The sequence below is a fragment of the Branchiostoma lanceolatum genome, chromosome 2 (genome assembly GCF_035083965.1).
Source record: "Branchiostoma lanceolatum isolate klBraLanc5 chromosome 2, klBraLanc5.hap2, whole genome shotgun sequence".
Lineage (NCBI taxonomy): Eukaryota > Metazoa > Chordata > Leptocardii > Amphioxiformes > Branchiostomatidae > Branchiostoma > Branchiostoma lanceolatum.
The window spans coordinates 15,462,889-15,482,188 of record NC_089723.1 but is presented as its reverse complement, the minus strand read 5'-3'; the positions used below and the strand labels follow the sequence as shown (position 1 = coordinate 15,482,188).

The window sequence follows — 19,300 nt, the reverse complement described above, 5'->3', positions numbered from 1 at the left end:
GGGTTACCGCGTACTCCGACTGGCCAGCAAAATCCCACACGCTGACCTCCCCCACACCGGGAACATGGAACGTCCCAATATCTACACCTGGGGTGGGGTCGTAAGGCTCTTCCACTGAACGCAGGGGGAGTTTTTCCAACAATGCAGGCAGCAGGCCCTGGTTTGTAAAATAGAGTTGTTTTTGCAGGTTGGTTAAATAGTCTTTTGATGTTTCAATATCTGGTGGTATGAATGAATGGCTGAATTGTGGAAATCAACACATCTGCCATCAATCAACTTATCAAGATAGGATTTGCATCTGTTCAAGAATAGTGATTACATCAGCTTTGTGGGTATGCTTGTTGTGAACTAGAAGACGTACCAAGGGCAATGGATTGTAAGGGGAGATGAATGGAAAGTGAGGAAAACCTAAATACAGAGCTCCTCAACATGATGGTGACTTGAAGATATGGAGCAACTTTTTCAGGTCAATAGTTTCGATTATACCGAATGTCAGTTTAAGACGACGTGCCTTTTTGAGACATCTCTTCAACGTGGACTTCCCAGTTGTCTCCTTCCCAACCACGAACACTTTGAACCTGTTGATTTTCACTCCGCCAGACGTCTGAAGCAAGTCGCGGTAGGACTTTTCTTCTTTCACCTGTTTGTAGAGGTACTGAGACGACATATGTTTAATTGAGAGAGAGAGAAATGGTTTATTCAATATAGAAAAACTCGCAGCACAGGTGCTGAATTGCGGCTTCTGTACACAATATGTCCTACATATGTTATCAGGACTTAAAAACATTGCAAATTGAAAATATGAGTCTTAGTCCTTATATAATAAGATGTCAATAAGATTACACGAATGAAAAGTTAAAGATTGAAACATTAACATTTACTGTCATTTAGCAGACGAACACAATAGGGTAGTGCACTTTTTAGCAAACGTTGTGTCCGGCACTTAAACTGTGTCAGTTTCGTACTGCTTCCGAGTGTTCTATTGTGGACATGCCCCCTTTGTGATGGCAGCCAAGCACGATATTTGTCTGCTTGTAAGAGATCTAGCAAACTTCGGGCACAGTTTGTCACGTCTGACATATGCATCTAGTCTGGTAAGGCCAGTGATGTCCAGAGCCGTGTGGTAACAGTCGTATTCGGAGCCAAGTATTACTCTTAGTGATCTTTTCTGCACTCGTTCTATCGTCGTTGACAGATCTCTGGTCAGTCCAAGGTGCCAAATCACCCTGATTATTGATGATATAAAGTTTTCCAAAACATTCTGCCCAAACATACCCAAAATAGTTGGACCTAAGAATCAATAAGAACGCTTTGCTGTCCCGCAGGTGATCACGACATTTATATTTGAAAAATATATATTTTTTTAAAGTCTAGTGCACCGGGCGTGCACTCTTGTGTCGGTAATGGATACCAATAACTCAATAATCACAACAAAATTGAGAAGGATTGTGAGTTGCTTAGCGATATCATTTACCTTCCAGTGACGCCGAGTCTCCTGATTACGTGCGTAATCTAACGATGGCCTCCCATCCTGTAATGGGACACATGGCAGAGATGTACTTAATTAATTATCACCTTGTAGCAACGTTCTTCTCCAAGAACGAGGACTTTTGAATATAATTGCAACATGTGTAGTTAATTACTAATTGATGAAACATAATTGAATCAAACGTAAACAGTACTAAATTTTAATTTCATGCCCATGCTGGTAAATCCAAAGCAGATATGTACTGACCCAATTCCTGGCCATGACGTCAGCTCCACAACGAATCAGAAGCTCACATGTCTCTGTGTGTCCCCTGGCAGCAGCCCAATGTAATGGTGTAGACAGGCCCTGTACAGGACAAGACACGAGGCTCGGTAATGGTGGGTTCAATACAGAGTAATGAACTAACAATTGGGGTGGTATAACTACGCTCCTACATTAACAGCTGTTTTTAACAGTGACTTGGGATCCGTCGTGGTCTTGGGATTTAATATTTGAACTGTGTGTATTTCCCTATCGTCATTCCAACTGGTCAATTATAATAGCGTCATTCTGTGAAGTTTTACTGTGAAGTAAAACAAATTAAGAAGTAAATTGTCGAAACGATTTCAAGAATATATATAACTTTGCGTATCATTGAAACTCGTCGAAGACGAATATGTGCCATGGAAATTTAAAAAAAGGCTCTGCTCTGATTTTATTGACCTCTGACAGTTTGAAGATTAGATAACTGGTGAGGTGAAACACTAGTCCGCGTAAACGTTTGATTTTTAGTCGAAATTAGTGCAAATGTAAACTAAGGCAATATAGATCTGTATAAAACGGAATATAGAGAGTAAACCAATTTGAAAATAAACTTCATTTTGAAACTTAAAATGTAGATGTCCACTAGAAACAAGTAAATGGACCTCTGCATTATGATGTAACACCGTTGGGGTGAAATATCTGAACGTTTACTGAAGGCCTGGCCTCTCTGGGTGAGGGACTGTCAGTAGTCCGACCATCAGAAAACCTTTACGATTTTTCACCCCAACGTCTGCATAGAGATTGCCATTACCTCGGTTCTGGCCATGATGTCTGCCCCAGAACAAATCAGAAGTTCACACGTCCCGGTGTGGCCCTTGTTGGCAGCTTCATGCAAGGGTATATTCTGGTACTGAACAAGGTCATTGGTGATTAGTTTATTATAGATCATTAATGGGGTGATTGATATAGACGTTCAATCTGGATGCCGGAATAGGTGCTATTGATACTATTCTACAGTTATCACTTAATTACTTTGACGTAAGTCAAGGTGTATGTGTTGACAGACACTCGAAAGGAGTATGGCAAGTCTACATTGGATTTTTGATCAGTATGTAGTATCAAGGTGTATGTAGCAAATGGGTTATTGAATGGGTTATATTGAATTGTAGCAAGTGTTATTCTTCAAAAACCCAACGAAATATTTGAAAATATTAACGTTACAAGTCAAATTAAAAAAGCCATATTTTATATCTATGCAGTCGCCAAGCATACCTATTCGTAATAGATCTGTAATACCTCATTCCTGGCCATGACACTGGCATCAGAACGAATCAAGAGCTCACAAGTTCCGATGTGGCCATTTGCAGCAGCGAGATGTAGAGGTGTGTTCTGGTACCGTGCGAGAGAGAGATATCATTATCAGAAGTGAGCGTTTAAAACGGATTGCACCATTTATTATCTATCCCAAGCCGCTAGGTGGTAGATAATAACCTGAGCTGCAGAATACAGTGAATCATGACTGACTTTCTCTCCCAAGAGCTATCTACAACTAAAAAAATTACGTCCATGGCATGTCCAGAACACGAGATATCAAAACAGGAAGATCCGCTGCAGTACTGTAACAAGTCGCTAGGGGGCCCAAAATCTAACCATTTTCAGGTCTCATCAAGACCTACTTAGATATCAAATATCAATACAATTTACCCAGGCCATCTCGAGTTATGCTGCTTATACACACACACGAGTTATGCTGCTAATACACACACACACACACACACACATACATACACACACACAGACACACACACACACACACGCACGCACATACAAACGCTAACGAAAACATAACCTTCTTGGCAAAGGTAATAAAGAGTGATATCACGAGTATTTGCTTTTACCAATCACGTATAACGGCGGAGGTTCATCAACTGTGTCTTTCGGATCCGATGTAGGTTCGACTGTAAGGAGATAATGTTTTCTGAGTGTAGCATGGGTAGAGAGACGTTTATTATTTGTGACTTTCTAATAATGAGTACGGTTAAAGGTTATTAAGATATTACTGCAGAGTTCTTTCAACTTACCCAGTCCCCTGCCTCAATGTCGGCGCCATTTTTTATCAGCAGGGCTGCCACTTTAGTCTTCCCGGATCTGCTGGCTACGTGTAGTAATGTTTGGTTACCCTGGACAAAGCAACACTTCGTTCAATACCAGAAATGTTCATGATCAGGTACGGTTATCGTCTCCATATCATCATGGGACAATGCATGGATGTCTACTGCTTTTTTTTCAAAACTTGGTTTTCTTTTTCTTATGCTTACCCATCCTCTCCAGTCTTTCTTGACATTGACATCAACTCCAGCCTCCAGCTTCGTCGTCACAGCCTGCACGTCATCTTCGTCCACAGCTGCGTAGAGTGAGTCCAGTTCCATCTCTTGAGAAACTTTTGTTGGCAACACCGAAAGAACAAGGTGTCAGAGAGGGAGCCCTCAGACATATGAGACAAATACGGCGTCGTGTGGCGTAATGGTTAGAACATTCAGCTGTCAAACAAGGGGACCCGAGTTCAATCCCGGGTTGCCCCCAGACATGTCTTGACACGCGCCCCGACGTTGTGCCCTTGGGAAAGGCACTTAACATAAATTTCCTTACCTCACTCAGGTGTAATAAATGAGTACCTAGCTTCGGTTAGGGACGTCCCTCGGATAGGACGTTAAATGGAGGTCCCGTGTTTGGGGAGAGCCACACCTCACGCACGTAAAAGAACCCACCACACCTTTCGAAAAAAAGAGTAGGAGCATGCCCCTGTGTGCGATGGTCCAAACCTTACAGTCGGTATATAGGCTACAAAATCTTCAGCAAGTTAAAGTTGGTAGCCTCAAATTGAAAGACTAAGAAGAAAGAAGAATAGCCTCAAAGTATTGATTACTATTGTATCGATCGTATAATCGTATTGATTACTAGCATCCCACGACAGGTTTGGCAGTGTAGTTAATAACTCCGAAGCATATGTTTAATGCGGCTTACCCTCAAAGAAGGGATGACAGGAAAATATTCAACATGAATTAAACCCATCGGGTCTTATATGCGTTGTATAGGGGCAAGAAGCGGGGGATGGGGGGGGGGCAATATGGCGGACCATGTCATTATCAAACTAAGGTATAAGCAAGTTATATTTTCCCTCGAATTTTGTCACTACCTTTTACCATTTTTAAAAAGCATTCATACGAACCGTTTGGTCCATTGTCATCGTGTTTTGGGGTTGTATGTTGAAAACAAACGTATTTTCAAAAATTCAAGATGGCCGATCCAAGACGGCGAATCCCAGCTGATAGCCGATATATGACGTCATTTTATGACCTAATTTTGACCTTCTTGTGGTTGTAATTAACAACATGAGTCTAAGCAGAATTTAGTATTCTAAAAGTCACACTTTTTGTTAAAATTCTTTTGTATCTCTTTGAGTTTAACGGTAATATCCTCAGACGTTTTCAGCCGATAAAATCATGTAAATGACGTCATAGGAAGTTGCTATGACAACACATTTATCTTAGTAATGTTATTTTACTGGTACATCATCCTCTCAAGATTTGGTGGTCATGCGATCTAGCGTTAAGGAGTTACGGGGGCGGGCCTCAAAAGCACCACCCCCTTCCCAAGGTGACCAAAACACTGAATAGTGGTTAGAATGAAACATTTTGATGCAATAACGAGACTGAAAGTGTACAATTTCTTACAGATACCTGAACTGGCACAAGATCGACAACCACACCCCAGCTGCAGCCATTTTGCTAGCACAGTTGTGTTTGGGGCTATGAAAAGGATCGCCATTTTACCCACAAAACATTTCATGCCCTAGTGACAGTGCACGCGAATACAATGTTACCAAAGCGGAACGCTAACTTGTTCCTTGACGCCTGTACCCCATAACAAAGGCACAGGTAGAGAGGTAACACCTGTCTGAATTGTTGTCAGCTTGCCTGGGCGTTGTGCCCGCCGTACATCACAGACTTAAAACACCCTACCATGATCTTAATTGCAATTGATTGTGATATATGCGTGCAATATCTGCCAACACCCCCCCCCCCCACACACACACACACCCACACACACTATTCACTACTCTGTACCCGGTAGAAGTGTTTAGTGATACTATCAAGCAGTCACTTCTTTTTACAATGGTTATGTGGCAGGGTTGTGTACAGCCCAGTCTAAGGGCTTCGTTTAAGTTAACAGACATGTTTGTCTAGTGTCAGCATATTGCCTTTTTGGTGATGACTATTGTAATCATAAGCACCCCCCGTCATCACTTTTTTTTCGTTCCTTGCTCATCACCACCCGATAAGAATCACACTGCCTTCAATTATGCTAATAAAAGTAATAACTACCTTCATTGCCTACCTCAGCTTAACTCACGGAGTACACACGCTAATAGACCTAACGACCAACCTTGCTCAAATACACCGCCCCCCTCCCATGATACCCAATCCCCTGGTGGTTAGTGGGTAAACACGACGTTGAAGAAAACAAGCTTCCGACTATCTAAAAACTTTTAAAAAGCTCAAATGAATTTTCAAACTCGATCAGTAGGGAGACGTAATGCCAAGGTTAATCAAGACAGAAACATGACCACAACCTGGATGCCCTTGTTTTTTTCCCTAAATGTCCCAAGTGACGTTGCTTTCCTAACCAAAACGAATTGCAACGATATGTAAAACTAACATTAGACAGACGTTTAATTTGTGCAAAAGTTTATGAAAGGTCATACCTGCACCAGCCATAGTGGACACCAGACAGCTCCTGGCGCTATGGAAAGAGCTGCTAAGGCCGACAAGACATTCCAGGTTACCTAAATGTTCATTCCCCGATGTTATCGGCTGCAAATTTTATGAAAAAACAACAACAACAAAGGGCAGGACTTTCCAACGGCGGGCAACTTAAAGCCAAGCGATCGCATTTGAAGTTGACCCCTGTAACATCTTTTGTCACTTGATCTGTACGTGTTGTTTATCTGGTAGCCATTTCAATGGGGGTGGTGTGAAAGGGATCCATTCGGAACCTTAACATTGTTATTCACGGGGGGCATGGGCGTGAAAGAAGATAACTACTTGCGTATTTATAGTGCTGCCAAAAGCCAGACGAACTATTGGCAAAGTGTTTTGTGGCAAAGTATTTTGGCATGCAAAACATTTTGCCATACAAAACGTAACGGGAGAGGCCATAACATAACATGCTTTTTCACGCACTCGAAGTCACGGCGCTGCATTGCTAGTTACCAGAGAGTGGTCAGGTTTTGATGAATGAATTCTACACACAATCATCGAAAGAATATACTAGGATAAGAAATGCATTCATACTGCTCATGACCCTTCACGCTCAGTGTTACAAGCGGCAGACGCTGTGAGACGTTTTCGTGAATGTACCTTCAGATTTTGTGCTACGCTAGAAAATGTGCCCTAACTTAACACACTTTTGTAATTTTGCTCTCTTCAGAGGTTAGGGATGACTATAGATAAGCAGACAGAAGAATTGAATTTATCATATCTTAGCTTCCTTTTGACATTGTGATTGTGTGTACTTCGCGTCTCACGTGAGGAGGGCTGTATCTTGCGAAATCAAGCCAATGTTTTGACAGGAAATGGTTTGAATGCACCGTGATATATGTCATGTGTCAATATGTGGGCAGTGCTTTTCATGATGGCGCTTCATGACATAAGAACTGAGAACATAGATAGGAAAACCGATTAATATATCGATTATGCAAATAAGGACAGAATTTAATAAATGAGAAAATGCTATGATTCCAAATTGTAAATGACGGTTATTTGTTATTTTGGTAAAGATCATCACCTGGCCTCGTACAATATCTGCAACCTTGTCGGCATAATCAAAGTTAAACCTTTGTAATATACATCATTCGTAAAAGTTAACATCATTTGGCGAAGACATGGGGTCGTGGAATTCTAGTTACGAAAAAATGACACCGCCAACCGCAACAAAACTCCGTCTACTTATCGGGAAATATCGTCAATATCTCTCTGTAAAGTTTCATTTTCATGGACGGTACGAATCATATGTACAGTGTAACAAATCTTGGAGCGTTTGCTCGTCTGCCACCTTCACGCGATTACGGCCACACTCCCGCGGGAAAAAAGAACGTATTCAGAGACGGCGGCGATGTTTCTCTATGGTTGGTTTTCTACTCAATAATATATGCCAGTGTTATGGCCAGCAATTATATATTACAAATCTATTACGAATAGATATGCTTACTGACCGCATGTAATATTATTATGTATAGATATGGCAATGGTCATTTGGGTCAGTTCATTATTACTCTAAATTTGTTTTACTTATCGTTTTGCGGTTATTCATGTGTGTTGCTTTACGTGTCATGCATGTCCATTGTACTGTTTTATTTTTCCTTGTAAAACAATAAAGAATAATGTTGAAAAGACAAACAAACTGATGGAAAGTATGAATATTTAAAAAGAACGTCGGAATTCACTCTGAATCGACTGGACATCAAAGAGGAACTTAGGCAAGGGGTTTCTATAAGCGTCTGCAAGACTGAAGCCTAGAAAATCCCAGGAAACACAAGTGTAACCACTGTGGCCGTAAAAGTGTTAAAGGGTACTATCAAAATTTACATAGATTTTAATATAAAAGACGTTCTGCATTATGACGTTCTGTACCTTACATGAACACACTATACAACACAACGCAACACAACACATGTATACATACGGGCTGTCAAAAACTATTGCAAGTGTTTTCATAACAGGCTAATTTTTTCATCAAAAGACTTGAAACTTTGCAAAAATGTAAAGACACATGTCTTCTTGAGACTGAAACATCTCAGTTTGTTGTTCAGCTTTTCATGAGCGACTGTCAGCGTTGTTGAATTACATATATCAGGGTGTGCCTAAGAAACAAGATTCATGCAATAACATTATTTCTTCTCTTTCTTCGAAAATATCATTTCCGTAATATAACGTGTATGTGTATGTGTAAGTGTGTGTGTGTGATACCAGACATGCAAATGAGCAGCTGATTTGCATAATTAATACAAAAATTGCAAAAACGCTTAAAGATGAATGATGGGAGTTTATACCTGTGTAACTAAGTCGATGGTGAACGTCACCATGCATCAATTATGTAAATGTGTGAATAATCTAAAAAAAGCTCTAAATTGTTAATGGAGATATGAGGTAGCCGAACTCTAGTCTATATTATATCTATGAATTAATGATGAATAGTTAGAAAACCACTTACGTTCTGCATCTTGTACTCCAATCCAGGCTAGATTCAGTAATGATACCGTCCTTAAGAACACATGTGCCCCTTGTTTCTTGTACTTAACTCTCCTACCATCCGTGTGAAACGTTGCGCCTCCTTGAATTATGGTAAGACTAACACTAAGTGATGGAGGGTCCGGTATCCATGGTGATACACGCTCCATTGGTACCTGGAGGAGCTGTACAAGAAAGGTCTGATACACTCACCATGACTAAGCTGTATCAAAACCACCTTCCGTCACAACAGAATTTCCCCCAAGCCGCAAAGGTGAGCAGTGCAGCATATACTAAATTTGCTCATAAAACAAATGATTTGGCTTTTTATCCGTAGCTTTTTCTTGACATGCTTTCTTAGTAATCTTTAGGTTTATCTATCCGTGTGCTTCAGCTAAAGTCGTTATGTCTCTATGTAAAATGTTAATAACCACCCGTCCATATTTGTCGTGCATGTGTGTCGTACGATCGTAGAGGGCACTCTTTGGATAAAGTCGTGCATGTGCACGTGTCGCACAAAGCTCATCTGCCTTGTTACGGAAACCGGCAGATCATTGTCAACGGTTTGTTCTGTCACAGCCTCCAACCTGAAGATTCTACGACATCGAAATCGTACGACAGACTACGACGAATGTGACCGCGTCGACAATGTCTTCAAGCTTTCTGTAAAATATTTTATGGCTTGATCGTTGTTTCTTTATTGTGTAACGTTTGTTCCATGCAATGACGAAACTAGTCTCTACCAGACTAACTACGCCAGTTTTAAGGAGAATATTTGCCAGGGTTTCATTTGCAGGCTCCTACGCGGGCGAAATGTGATCTGCACCATGGGCTGACTCTACTGGCTAATTATTCCTTTTTCTGACAGATTCTACGATCTATACGCCCATAGGAGGGTCAGATGAAGGCTATAACGAAACAACTCAGCTAAAGAACTATCATATAACAATTCAAGATTATTCATGCTGTATCTACAGTTGCTTGTTTTATGATACTACAACTCCTTCAATGTCACTTTCTTTGTGTCACCCTGCACAGTGCACGCTGTCACCCCCAGAGGTGATAGTACCTCCTGTAGTTAAACAATTACATACCAATCCAGCTACTAAGTACTCATTTATATAATTATAAAAGAAATTTACATACCAGTTATACCAGTTCTCCTAAATGATAAGTACATTAAGTTCCATTCTAGTGACTCAATCACGGTTTACGGCGGATACTGTCTGGAATGTTTGATTCCTTGCTGTTGTTTGATTTTATTTGTATGATGTAACGTTATGTTTAAAAATATATTGTGTGCTTCAAGGGTTAACTTGTCGACTCGCTGAATTGGGAACGAGACTGAAGTAATCGAGTTCAGGATGATTTTCGTCTTTGCGCTTCTTGTCGTCGGCCTTTTCCGTGAGTTCTGTTCAGTCTGCGTTTGTGTATGTGTCACTATGTATGATCCACTAAATGTGTGTGCTTGCGTGTATGTATGTTTTGTGTGCATGGCCATGGGTTTGTGTTGTTTGTGTGTATGTGTGTGTATGTATATATGAATATTCGTGTGCGTGCGTGTGTATGCATATATGTGTTGGGGGGAGGGGGGTCGTGCGTGTGTATGTATGTGTGTGTGTGTGCATGCATGTATATGTATATGTATATGTATATATATATATATATATATATATATGTGTGTGTGTGTGTGTGTGTGTGTGTGTGTGTGTCTAGTGTGTGTGTGTGTGTGTGTGTGAGTGTGTGTGTGTGTGTGTGTGTGTCTAGTGTGTGTATATGTGTGTGTGTGTGTGTGTGTGTGTGTGTGTGTGTGTGTGTGTGTGTGTGTGTGTGTGTGTGTGTGTCTAGTGTGTGTGTGTCTAGTGTGTGTATGTGTGTTTGCGTGGGTCACCTGCACACATAGTCAGGGCGTACCAGCAACAACCTATATATATACCTTGACGGCAGTATGTACAAACTAAGGGCATTTTGTCGAGTTCAATCTTTTTCTCATTTCTTTATAATTAGTCAGTTAGTTTATTCATGGTCGATGCACCATCCAAAACGAGTTCTTAACAACCGTCCGCAGCCATGTTTGTAATCGTTTCCAATTTGTGTATCTTCCGGTATCCATTGGGTACCCAGCGGGGTCTCTCCTAACTAGACCATTATACAAGTAGTTCACTTCAGTACAGTTTCTGTGACTGCGTTTTCTTTTGTAGTTCTGGAGTTAAAAATTACTTCAGTTTATATCATACAAAAGTCATGCTTATAGCCTTTTCTTATGTAAAAAATGAACAGGGAATAAGTCTTGAGTCTCGATGCCCTTATCACACCTAATGAGGCATAGCAGCAAAGTTAGCAAACAGTAACGAAGCCTGAAATGAAGGCTCCTCTCTTTGAAAGATAAGGCCATGTTGATTTGCTCTTTTGGTGACATCCTCTGGGGAGCCCAAAACTGATGCGAGCGTGTAGGATTTTTGCGTCTAAACTGTAAAAATTCTCCAGAGCAAAATATTGCCTGATATTTCCATTTATATCGATATCATATACATGTATATATGTTCACATGTTTATCTTCGGCCAAATGAAAAGACGACCAGTCCACCGGTGTTAAACTAGGTAGTATATCCTGGACTCAAACAAAGTAGAATTGTAAACCAACCGCATGTTTCAACACGATCGTACCATTCAACAACACCTGATCGTTCTGATCCTAATATATAGACATTTTTATCTTTCCTATCCCAGAACAGGGTCTTAATTTTATGTTTTCCGATCCTAGAATAAACTGTCATTTTAATCATACTCGTATCTAGAGTTGTAGAAGACCTTACGAAAGTTAAATCTTAAAAAATGTTCTTCTGTTGTGTCACTTAGGCCATGTTGATTTGATTATATGGATGACATCCGCGCGCGCATAAATTTTCAAGTTTCCAAAAAATAAAAGGTTTTTGACTATACTGTAAATCGCACAAAGCAGCTGCAAAATTATCAAATATAAGCCATGAATTAGAAAAGATATTGGAAAACGATACTAATGGTGCTGAAAATGCCGAAATCAGTACCGAAGTCAAGAAGAAGATGTGAATAGGTGAAAATGAAGAATCTATTATAGTAGTTTTTAGAATAGCCATGTGTTCTACTAGTCAACATTGTTAACTCTCACTATCTGTACAGTAAACCCTTGCTATGTATTGTTTCATGTTGCAATTAGCCTTCGGGCAAGAACTTGCAAATAAAATTATTATTATTATTATTCGCTATACCATACTCTGTGTATTATCATTTGTTCAACCTTCCCGACCTTGTAGATTTCATAAACAAGGCAACTTTATTTTATTTCCAACTTTTTATCCACACGCTCGCATCAGTTTTGGGGTTCCCAGAGGATGTCATCCTTATAATCAAATCAAGATGGCCTTATGAAGTTCTTCCTTGTCTGTAGACCAGGCACACGGTCAGGGCCAGCTGTATCCGGGGGATGTACAGGGGTTCCCGTGCCTGTCCTGCGATGCTGACATCATAGACGGCGTCCTGGAGGACACCCTGTGCGCCGGCGAACCCAGCGACCTGCCCGCCGATGACTCTATCAACTGTCCCATCGGGCAGTACTGCTACGTACGTTTTCTTTGTTCTTTATCTGATTAATTATTTTAAAACAACCTGCTTAACCTGCTTAATGGTTAAGAGTATGGATGTACGAAAGCTGAACACCACTGTCCGTGAACTATAAGCTTTACCCCACCCTCCGCTGTAGATTTTGACAACTACATGGCATATATGGGCTATCGAAACGGTGCCATCCAATATACTATAAGACGTGGGAGGGACTTTAATTAAACTAATCGTTTAGAATCATTTAGCGAGTATTTGGCGTATGTATATGTTGTCGTTGACTGTGCTAGCACCGCCCGCTTTGCTTGACGTTTGCTGAAGCGGGTACGTCACTGGACTGCGCAACGTGGCGCAAATTGTCGCCAATCCTCGCTAGTTTGTCGCCTGAAATTGCGATATTTATACATTAAAAAAGATTCGCAAATGGGCGCAATCTTTCCAAATCTCTTTGTGATGAATCTCATATAATTGTACATTGCACAAATTCAAAGGGTTTTCGCAGGATCCACCGGAATTTGGTGCAGTTCAGCGAGACACCCACGTTATAGCAGTTTATTTTGGGAATGTATTATAAGACTCAGCAATATTAAGGTTGAAACGAACACCTCAAGTACCAAAATTTGAATAACAAGAGTAGTCCAACACAATGAACAGCATTCGGTGGGCCGTGTTTGGTACTTGAAGTCAGGACGTTAAGAACACTTCCACGCTCTCTCTCCATTTCAAGTACCTTTTTAAATGCACTCTGTGTAGTGGGCCTTTCCAAAACAATTTGCATAACACAAAATTGCGACGTCATGGTAATAGAAAGCACTCAATGTGTACACAGTTGACTGGTATTTTCCTTAGCATAGTAAAGTCTTATAAAACGTTTTAAACTTACGCCATGCTGATTAAATTACATGGATAACACCCGCACGCGCATCAATTTTCGTCGGTTTCCAAAAATAAAACAAAGGTTTTGACTATAGTGTAAATCGCACAAAAAAGCTGCAAAATGATCAAATATATGCCATAGATTAGAAATATATATATTGGAAAACAACACTAACGTCGTAGAATGCCAAAATCAGTTTCAAAGTCAAAGATGTGAAGAAGTGAAAATGAAGAATTTATTTTTCGCTATACTAGTACTATACTCCGTGTGTTAGTCATTTGTTGAACCTTCCTGACCACGTAGAATTCATAATTAGGGCAACTTTTTTTTCTTGCCAAACTTTTTTTTTATTCTCACGCTCGCATTAATCTCGCACGGTTCCCAGATGATGTCATCCATATAGTCAGATCAACATGGTCTTACAATCAATCCAACTAAAAAGAACTGTGGCGCACCAAATTTCCGGCCTTCATCGTGAATTTGGCCCACTTACCCGGCGCTGAATTTTGTCACTAACTTGTGTTTGGTGCAAGTGAAGATTTATACACTGTAAACTTAAGGAATACTGACCCTCCGAGATTGAAATCACTTAATATATGTTATCCATAATCTTCAACCAGTTGGCTATCACTATAACCAGTGCAAAGTTCCAAAAGGTTTGCGCAGAGTATTCAGAGTATTCAAGGATAAAATAATAGGTTGGGCCGTTGTGAAATGCATGATCAATTTGACCACTTTGCAAGGTTTGTGTTGTGCGCGCAAAAACGTTTTTGTACTTTGTTCCATATATTTTGAGCCTTTTGTCTTCCAAAGCCATAGATAAAGATGTAAAGTAGCAAAAATAATTTCAAAAAAATTATGCGTTTAGTCCTTTCTTTGACCTTCCTTACCGCTTGGATTTCATAATAAAGGCAATTTGCTCGGCCCGATTTTTTTTTGGCGCACGCTCGCATCAGAGGGTTATCCATAATGAAATTCGTATGGCCTCACACCGGCTATGTTCTTGTTCTTGTTGATGTATACTGGAAAACTCCCCTTTAGTTGGGGAAAAACGTAATCTATACAGATACAGACCTGTGTGTCAATCAAAGGCGGAAGTCTATACCTGCCGCCACCACGTGCCAACGAAGTTTTTTTGAAGGTGGTTTTATGTTTCATTTCTTTCTTTGTATTCCTATTTGACTCAATAGGTGATGTACAAGACCACGGATCGCGTACTGACTGACATCACAAGGGGCTGTGAGCAGACGTGCACGGAAACGGACGACTGCATGCGGGACGACTCGGCCGACTGCGTGCGCTGCTGCAACGACCGGAACAACAACAGCACCGGCTGCAACACCTGGGTCATCGACCGAGAGAACCTTCCGTCCGGCGGGGTCAGGGTGGGGGAAGCCGGGCTAACCTTACTGGCTCTTACGCTCATGTTTGGGATTGTGTTTTCCGTTTGTGGCTAAGATGATTATGGATGCTGTAAATGTATTTAAGTTCGCGTGGTTTTTATTTCGTGGTAGGGAGAAAATGGAGTGTTCGCAGTGGTCTTAAGTTTGCGTTTAAAACAATAGTAGAGCTACAGTCACAGGTGGGCAAAAAGTTTCGCGGTGGTTTAAGTTGGCCCCGAAGAGTACACCGGGAAAACCGCGAACATAAAACCATCGCGAACATTTCTGCATTTACAGTATTTGGGAGGGACCAGTTTTGGAGTTGTGCGTTGGATTGAATTTTCTTTTTTGTTAAACTTTATTGATAAAAAACATACATTGCAATTTTCATAAGCAAGAAAATTACAGTGCATAGTACAATTTGAATCTGCGACAAAAACTCGTCTGCACATTTTTTTGTTTACAGGATTCAATAGCAGAGTAGCTTCAGTTTGGAAGCTTCTGTATAAGTTACTTTGAGCGTTAGACTGAGTTACATGTATTTTGCTTGAGGAAATTGTCTCAAGAGAAGTCCAAATTTTTGCAACCTGTTGCAAATTTGTACTTTTCAAATGTGGCCAAAATTCGTTACTTTGGCTGTGGTTTTCCCTGTAATTGACCCCAAAATGAGATGGCCTTTCCCAAATATATTGGCTATATATACCGAGCCATTTGGAGCATGGGGTCAGAAATCCTGATTGAATCTTTGGACCATAACATTTCCAAACGCAGGAGTCAAATTCCTGTTTTTCTTTAAATTAAATCCATGTAAAATCTACCTTTGTAATGAGGTTTGAAACATTGTTTTGAAGTGTGCTTTTCCTGGTCTCCCGACGTACATCTTTCAATGGGTAGTCCATTTACTGGTCCCTCCTCTATCCATACTATAGTAAAGCTGATCTAATCTTTATTGGATAACGCACATGCATAAACAGCTTCATAGACCTCTATGATGCAACTAGTTATGTAACACTGATTCAACTAAATCTATCGTTACTGCTCTTTAATGCAGTAACTTTTTTAGAGTGGCGGACAGTCTTCTTTTCATCAAGGATATCCCATGTAGTCCTTTGAACGCCATGGCAACTACTGAACTGCTAATGTTCTACGGGTACTCCAAAACGCTCACATGTCTACACAACTACATCGATCAGTCTTAAGCACTGATTTTGCCTGTGTCATTGTGTGTTGTTCACGAGTTATATAGCAATAGAGAAGAGTATATTGTTTCATCTTGTGTTCATCTCTGCTGACATTTAAAAGGATTAAACAAATGGCTTTTGAACTATTTGTCTCCTCTTTTCACCAAGTCTTCGTGCATTTTGAAGTTACCAGTATTTGGCATAGACTAAAAATGATTATTTTCCAACGTTTAAAGTGGTTTGACTTTCTCACTAAATCTGACAAATACAAAAAATGACAGATCTGAGACGAGAGAGAGAGAGGTGCCAATTTCTTTAGCCCCAAGTTCACTCAATCCTAACAATTGTAACATATTTAACAAGTTATAATTCTGTGTGACGTGTTGAAGTTTCGTTTGAAATGATAATTCAGTCAGGGAAAAAGACTTTTAATTGATCTATGGACCTAAGTGATTTATGTGTGTGTTGATAGAAGTCATTGATGATATAAAGGGGTAGAAAAAAATAAGCCGTCCTCGGTGGGACTCGAACCCACAACCTCCGAATGTCATTCACGACCATTGCCGTGCTCGCTAGAAGTCCGGTGCGCTAGTCCATTGCGCCACGAGGACTCGCCGTGCCGTGAGGGTGCAACCGACGGTACTTAAACCATAATCCAAATATAGTTGGCCAGGTGCTTCCAACGTTTCATGGCTGTTACTTTGAACAGTCTGTCTTTGCGTCCTTATTGTTCTATAGTAATTCTTCGACAATCCTCTCGCACAGAGGCCGCCATTTTACCTGCTGATTACACAATCGCCATTTTGTTTGTACTGTGCAATACGTAACTAAATCGCCAGATGGCGTACTTAGACAATCCCACCACTAGGAAGTACAGTGAAACCTGCCCATTCAACCACCTGCCAGGCCAACCACCTCCTGTCAATGGCCACATTTATACAGTCCCGTCAGATTTTATATATATTTGACCCTACAGTGAATTAACTTCTTGTCTAAACCAAAACAACAGCCACTTTGGGGCTATTTTAAGGAATGTACAGGCAGTATTAGGGTCAATGTCTACATTTACCTTTGATATTGTTGTTAGACAGATGTGTGGGGACAAAATAAGTAAATTTTCTGACGGTTCCTTGCTTGGCTCAAGGATCCTATACAATGTCCTTGGTTGACTTTAAAACTTACAGACAGACTCACTCACCACACAAGTATGCTACTAAACTTAACTTTTTGCTCAGCTACCCTTAATTAAAAGAAACTGTGTTGCTGGGAGCTTCAAAACGCCATGCATGGAGAATTAAAGACATGATGGGACCATCATAAAAATCATGAAAGGTAACATGGCACTCCATGTAATTTTATTGTAACACTGAATGTAACACATGATATGTAGTGTACCCACGAAATACTGATAGTGACTTCACAACAGGTGTAAGGGGGGAGGGGGATGTTGTTGGCTCCAGAATTTTTTTTTATCATTCAAAATAAACTTGCCCTATTACCAGTGTATTAAGTTTCAAGTGCTTAATTGTCAAAATTGTCATATTTCGGGATGGGATTTTCCTAATCTTCAGTCTAAGAAATTGTGTCCACAAGTGTTTTTTTATCCATGTTCTGGTACAACCTACAGGTACTAGGTATGTATACAAGCACAACAATGACAGAAATGAATTCAAAGTGCCCAGGTGACAATTCCCTGTCATTTTTGGCATTCCAATGTACATGTATATACTATCAAAAAAGAAGAAACATATGAGGACAACTAAGCCTCATTTCATACAAAGGTATATTGTCCTTCAGTAGTTTGTATATCCAGAATACCCGGTGTTATGGTTTTCTTTGTTATCGTCCAAATCCCACTTTCTTTGCCAATTTGCACGCACCCTTTTAGGCCATTGTAACTAAGCTTAGGGGTAATGTTATAGCCTAACACAGCCAATTGGTACCAAAAAAACAATACTATCAAGTGACACAGATATTTCAAAATACCTCTCAGTGGTGTCTTGACAATTCTATTGATAATATGATACAAGCATTACTGCAAATCCATTTATTTTTGCCGTAGGAAGGGGAAGATCAGTTTTCACCGTGTTTTAAGTCTTGGATTGATGCAATTTTGTAGTACAGTAGTAATACACTTGAAACACATTCGCTGAGTCAATTAATTTTGCATTCGAGAGGCCACCGGAAAAACAAAACCGTCGCAAACATTTCAAGACATACAGCATTATGTCACCTGATTGTCTAGCCACAGAAATCGATCAAAATTAAGATACGGTTATAATGTAATATAATACAATGCTAATACTGGTCTACAAAAGTAGCTGTCAAATTATCCATTTCGGGTTGTGTTAGGAGAGGTATAAGATGACGAAAACTTTATATTAAATTATATTAAAGCGTGGGGGCAGGTGACATGATATATTTATAATTGGACTGCAGCAAAAATGTCTTTTGAAGTTCTGTTCAATGCCTGGGTCCTTTTCGCGACGGTTTCTGGTCCGTATTTTTGATGGGTGGAAGCACGCTGTACGTTCCGAATGCGGAAGAACTGCCGCTGCTTTGGCTTGTGGCACTGCTGCCCCTGCTGCTGAAGTCAGAATCCCCGTCACTGGTACTTCTGCCCCCCTCCCCACTCGCCCCAGGATCTTCTTCTTCTTTACTCAACTGTTCTTTAAGATCCTTGTTGACTCTGACGGCCTCTTCCAGCAGGAATTCCATCTCGTCTTCCGTAAGTTCCGTAGACTCCAACAGAGTCATCACCGACGCGGGATCCGTTAGATCGACGCCGAATCGTGACAAGTCCACTTTTGGCCTGCTGTCCTCCATCTTTTTGTCCTAAATTATTTGCTGTACACGTATTGAGAACGTAATTTGTGTTTTAAACTGCTTGGTCTTGCTGGTACAAGAAAGTAGATGGGGTCTTTACCTCCATGCTGTATAAACACACAGGGGGAAATACATAATCAGTAATTGTTGACAAATAATTTTAATTAATTCATCATAATATTTCCTTCCATATCATATAGTAAATATATCAGGATATACAAAATAATACACTAAAAAGGGGCATTTTACTTCATTGTGTGTCCATAATCATTATGACTAAGGTATATTACATAAACAATTGACACATTCAATATTACGAAATACATTGTTGTCAAAGTGATATCTGTCTATTTTGATTATCATGTAGTCAACAAACAAGTAAAACAACCAAAGTATTCAGAGCTAGAGCTCAACTC

General features: G+C 40.3%; 2 protein-coding genes and 1 non-coding gene across 3 annotated transcripts; 1 reads left to right on the top strand and 2 right to left on the bottom strand.

Annotated features, from left to right (window-relative positions):
* Window positions 1-2,510: 2,510 nt before the first annotated feature.
* LOC136426865 (uncharacterized) lies at window positions 2,511-4,161 on the bottom strand. The gene is made up of 3 exons (XM_066415583.1): window positions 4,051-4,161; window positions 3,814-3,912; window positions 2,511-2,642 (listed from the first exon to the last, which is right to left on the bottom strand). Exons 1-3 carry the CDS (start codon window positions 4,159-4,161, stop codon window positions 2,511-2,513), a joined length of 342 nt encoding a protein of 113 aa, XP_066271680.1.
* Window positions 4,162-9,213: 5,052 nt separating this feature from the next.
* LOC136427574 (uncharacterized) lies at window positions 9,214-16,201 on the top strand. The gene is made up of 4 exons (XM_066416537.1): window positions 9,214-9,295; window positions 10,331-10,425; window positions 12,449-12,621; window positions 14,686-16,201. Exons 2-4 carry the CDS (start codon window positions 10,386-10,388, stop codon window positions 14,950-14,952), a joined length of 480 nt encoding a protein of 159 aa, XP_066272634.1. The 5' UTR covers window positions 9,214-9,295; window positions 10,331-10,385; the 3' UTR covers window positions 14,953-16,201.
* Window positions 16,202-16,568: 367 nt separating this feature from the next.
* Trnar-ucu (transfer RNA arginine (anticodon UCU)) lies at window positions 16,569-16,669 on the bottom strand. The gene is made up of 2 exons: window positions 16,632-16,669; window positions 16,569-16,604 (listed from the first exon to the last, which is right to left on the bottom strand). It is a non-coding gene; the product is annotated as a tRNA-Arg (tRNA).
* Window positions 16,670-19,300: the final 2,631 nt, after the last annotated feature.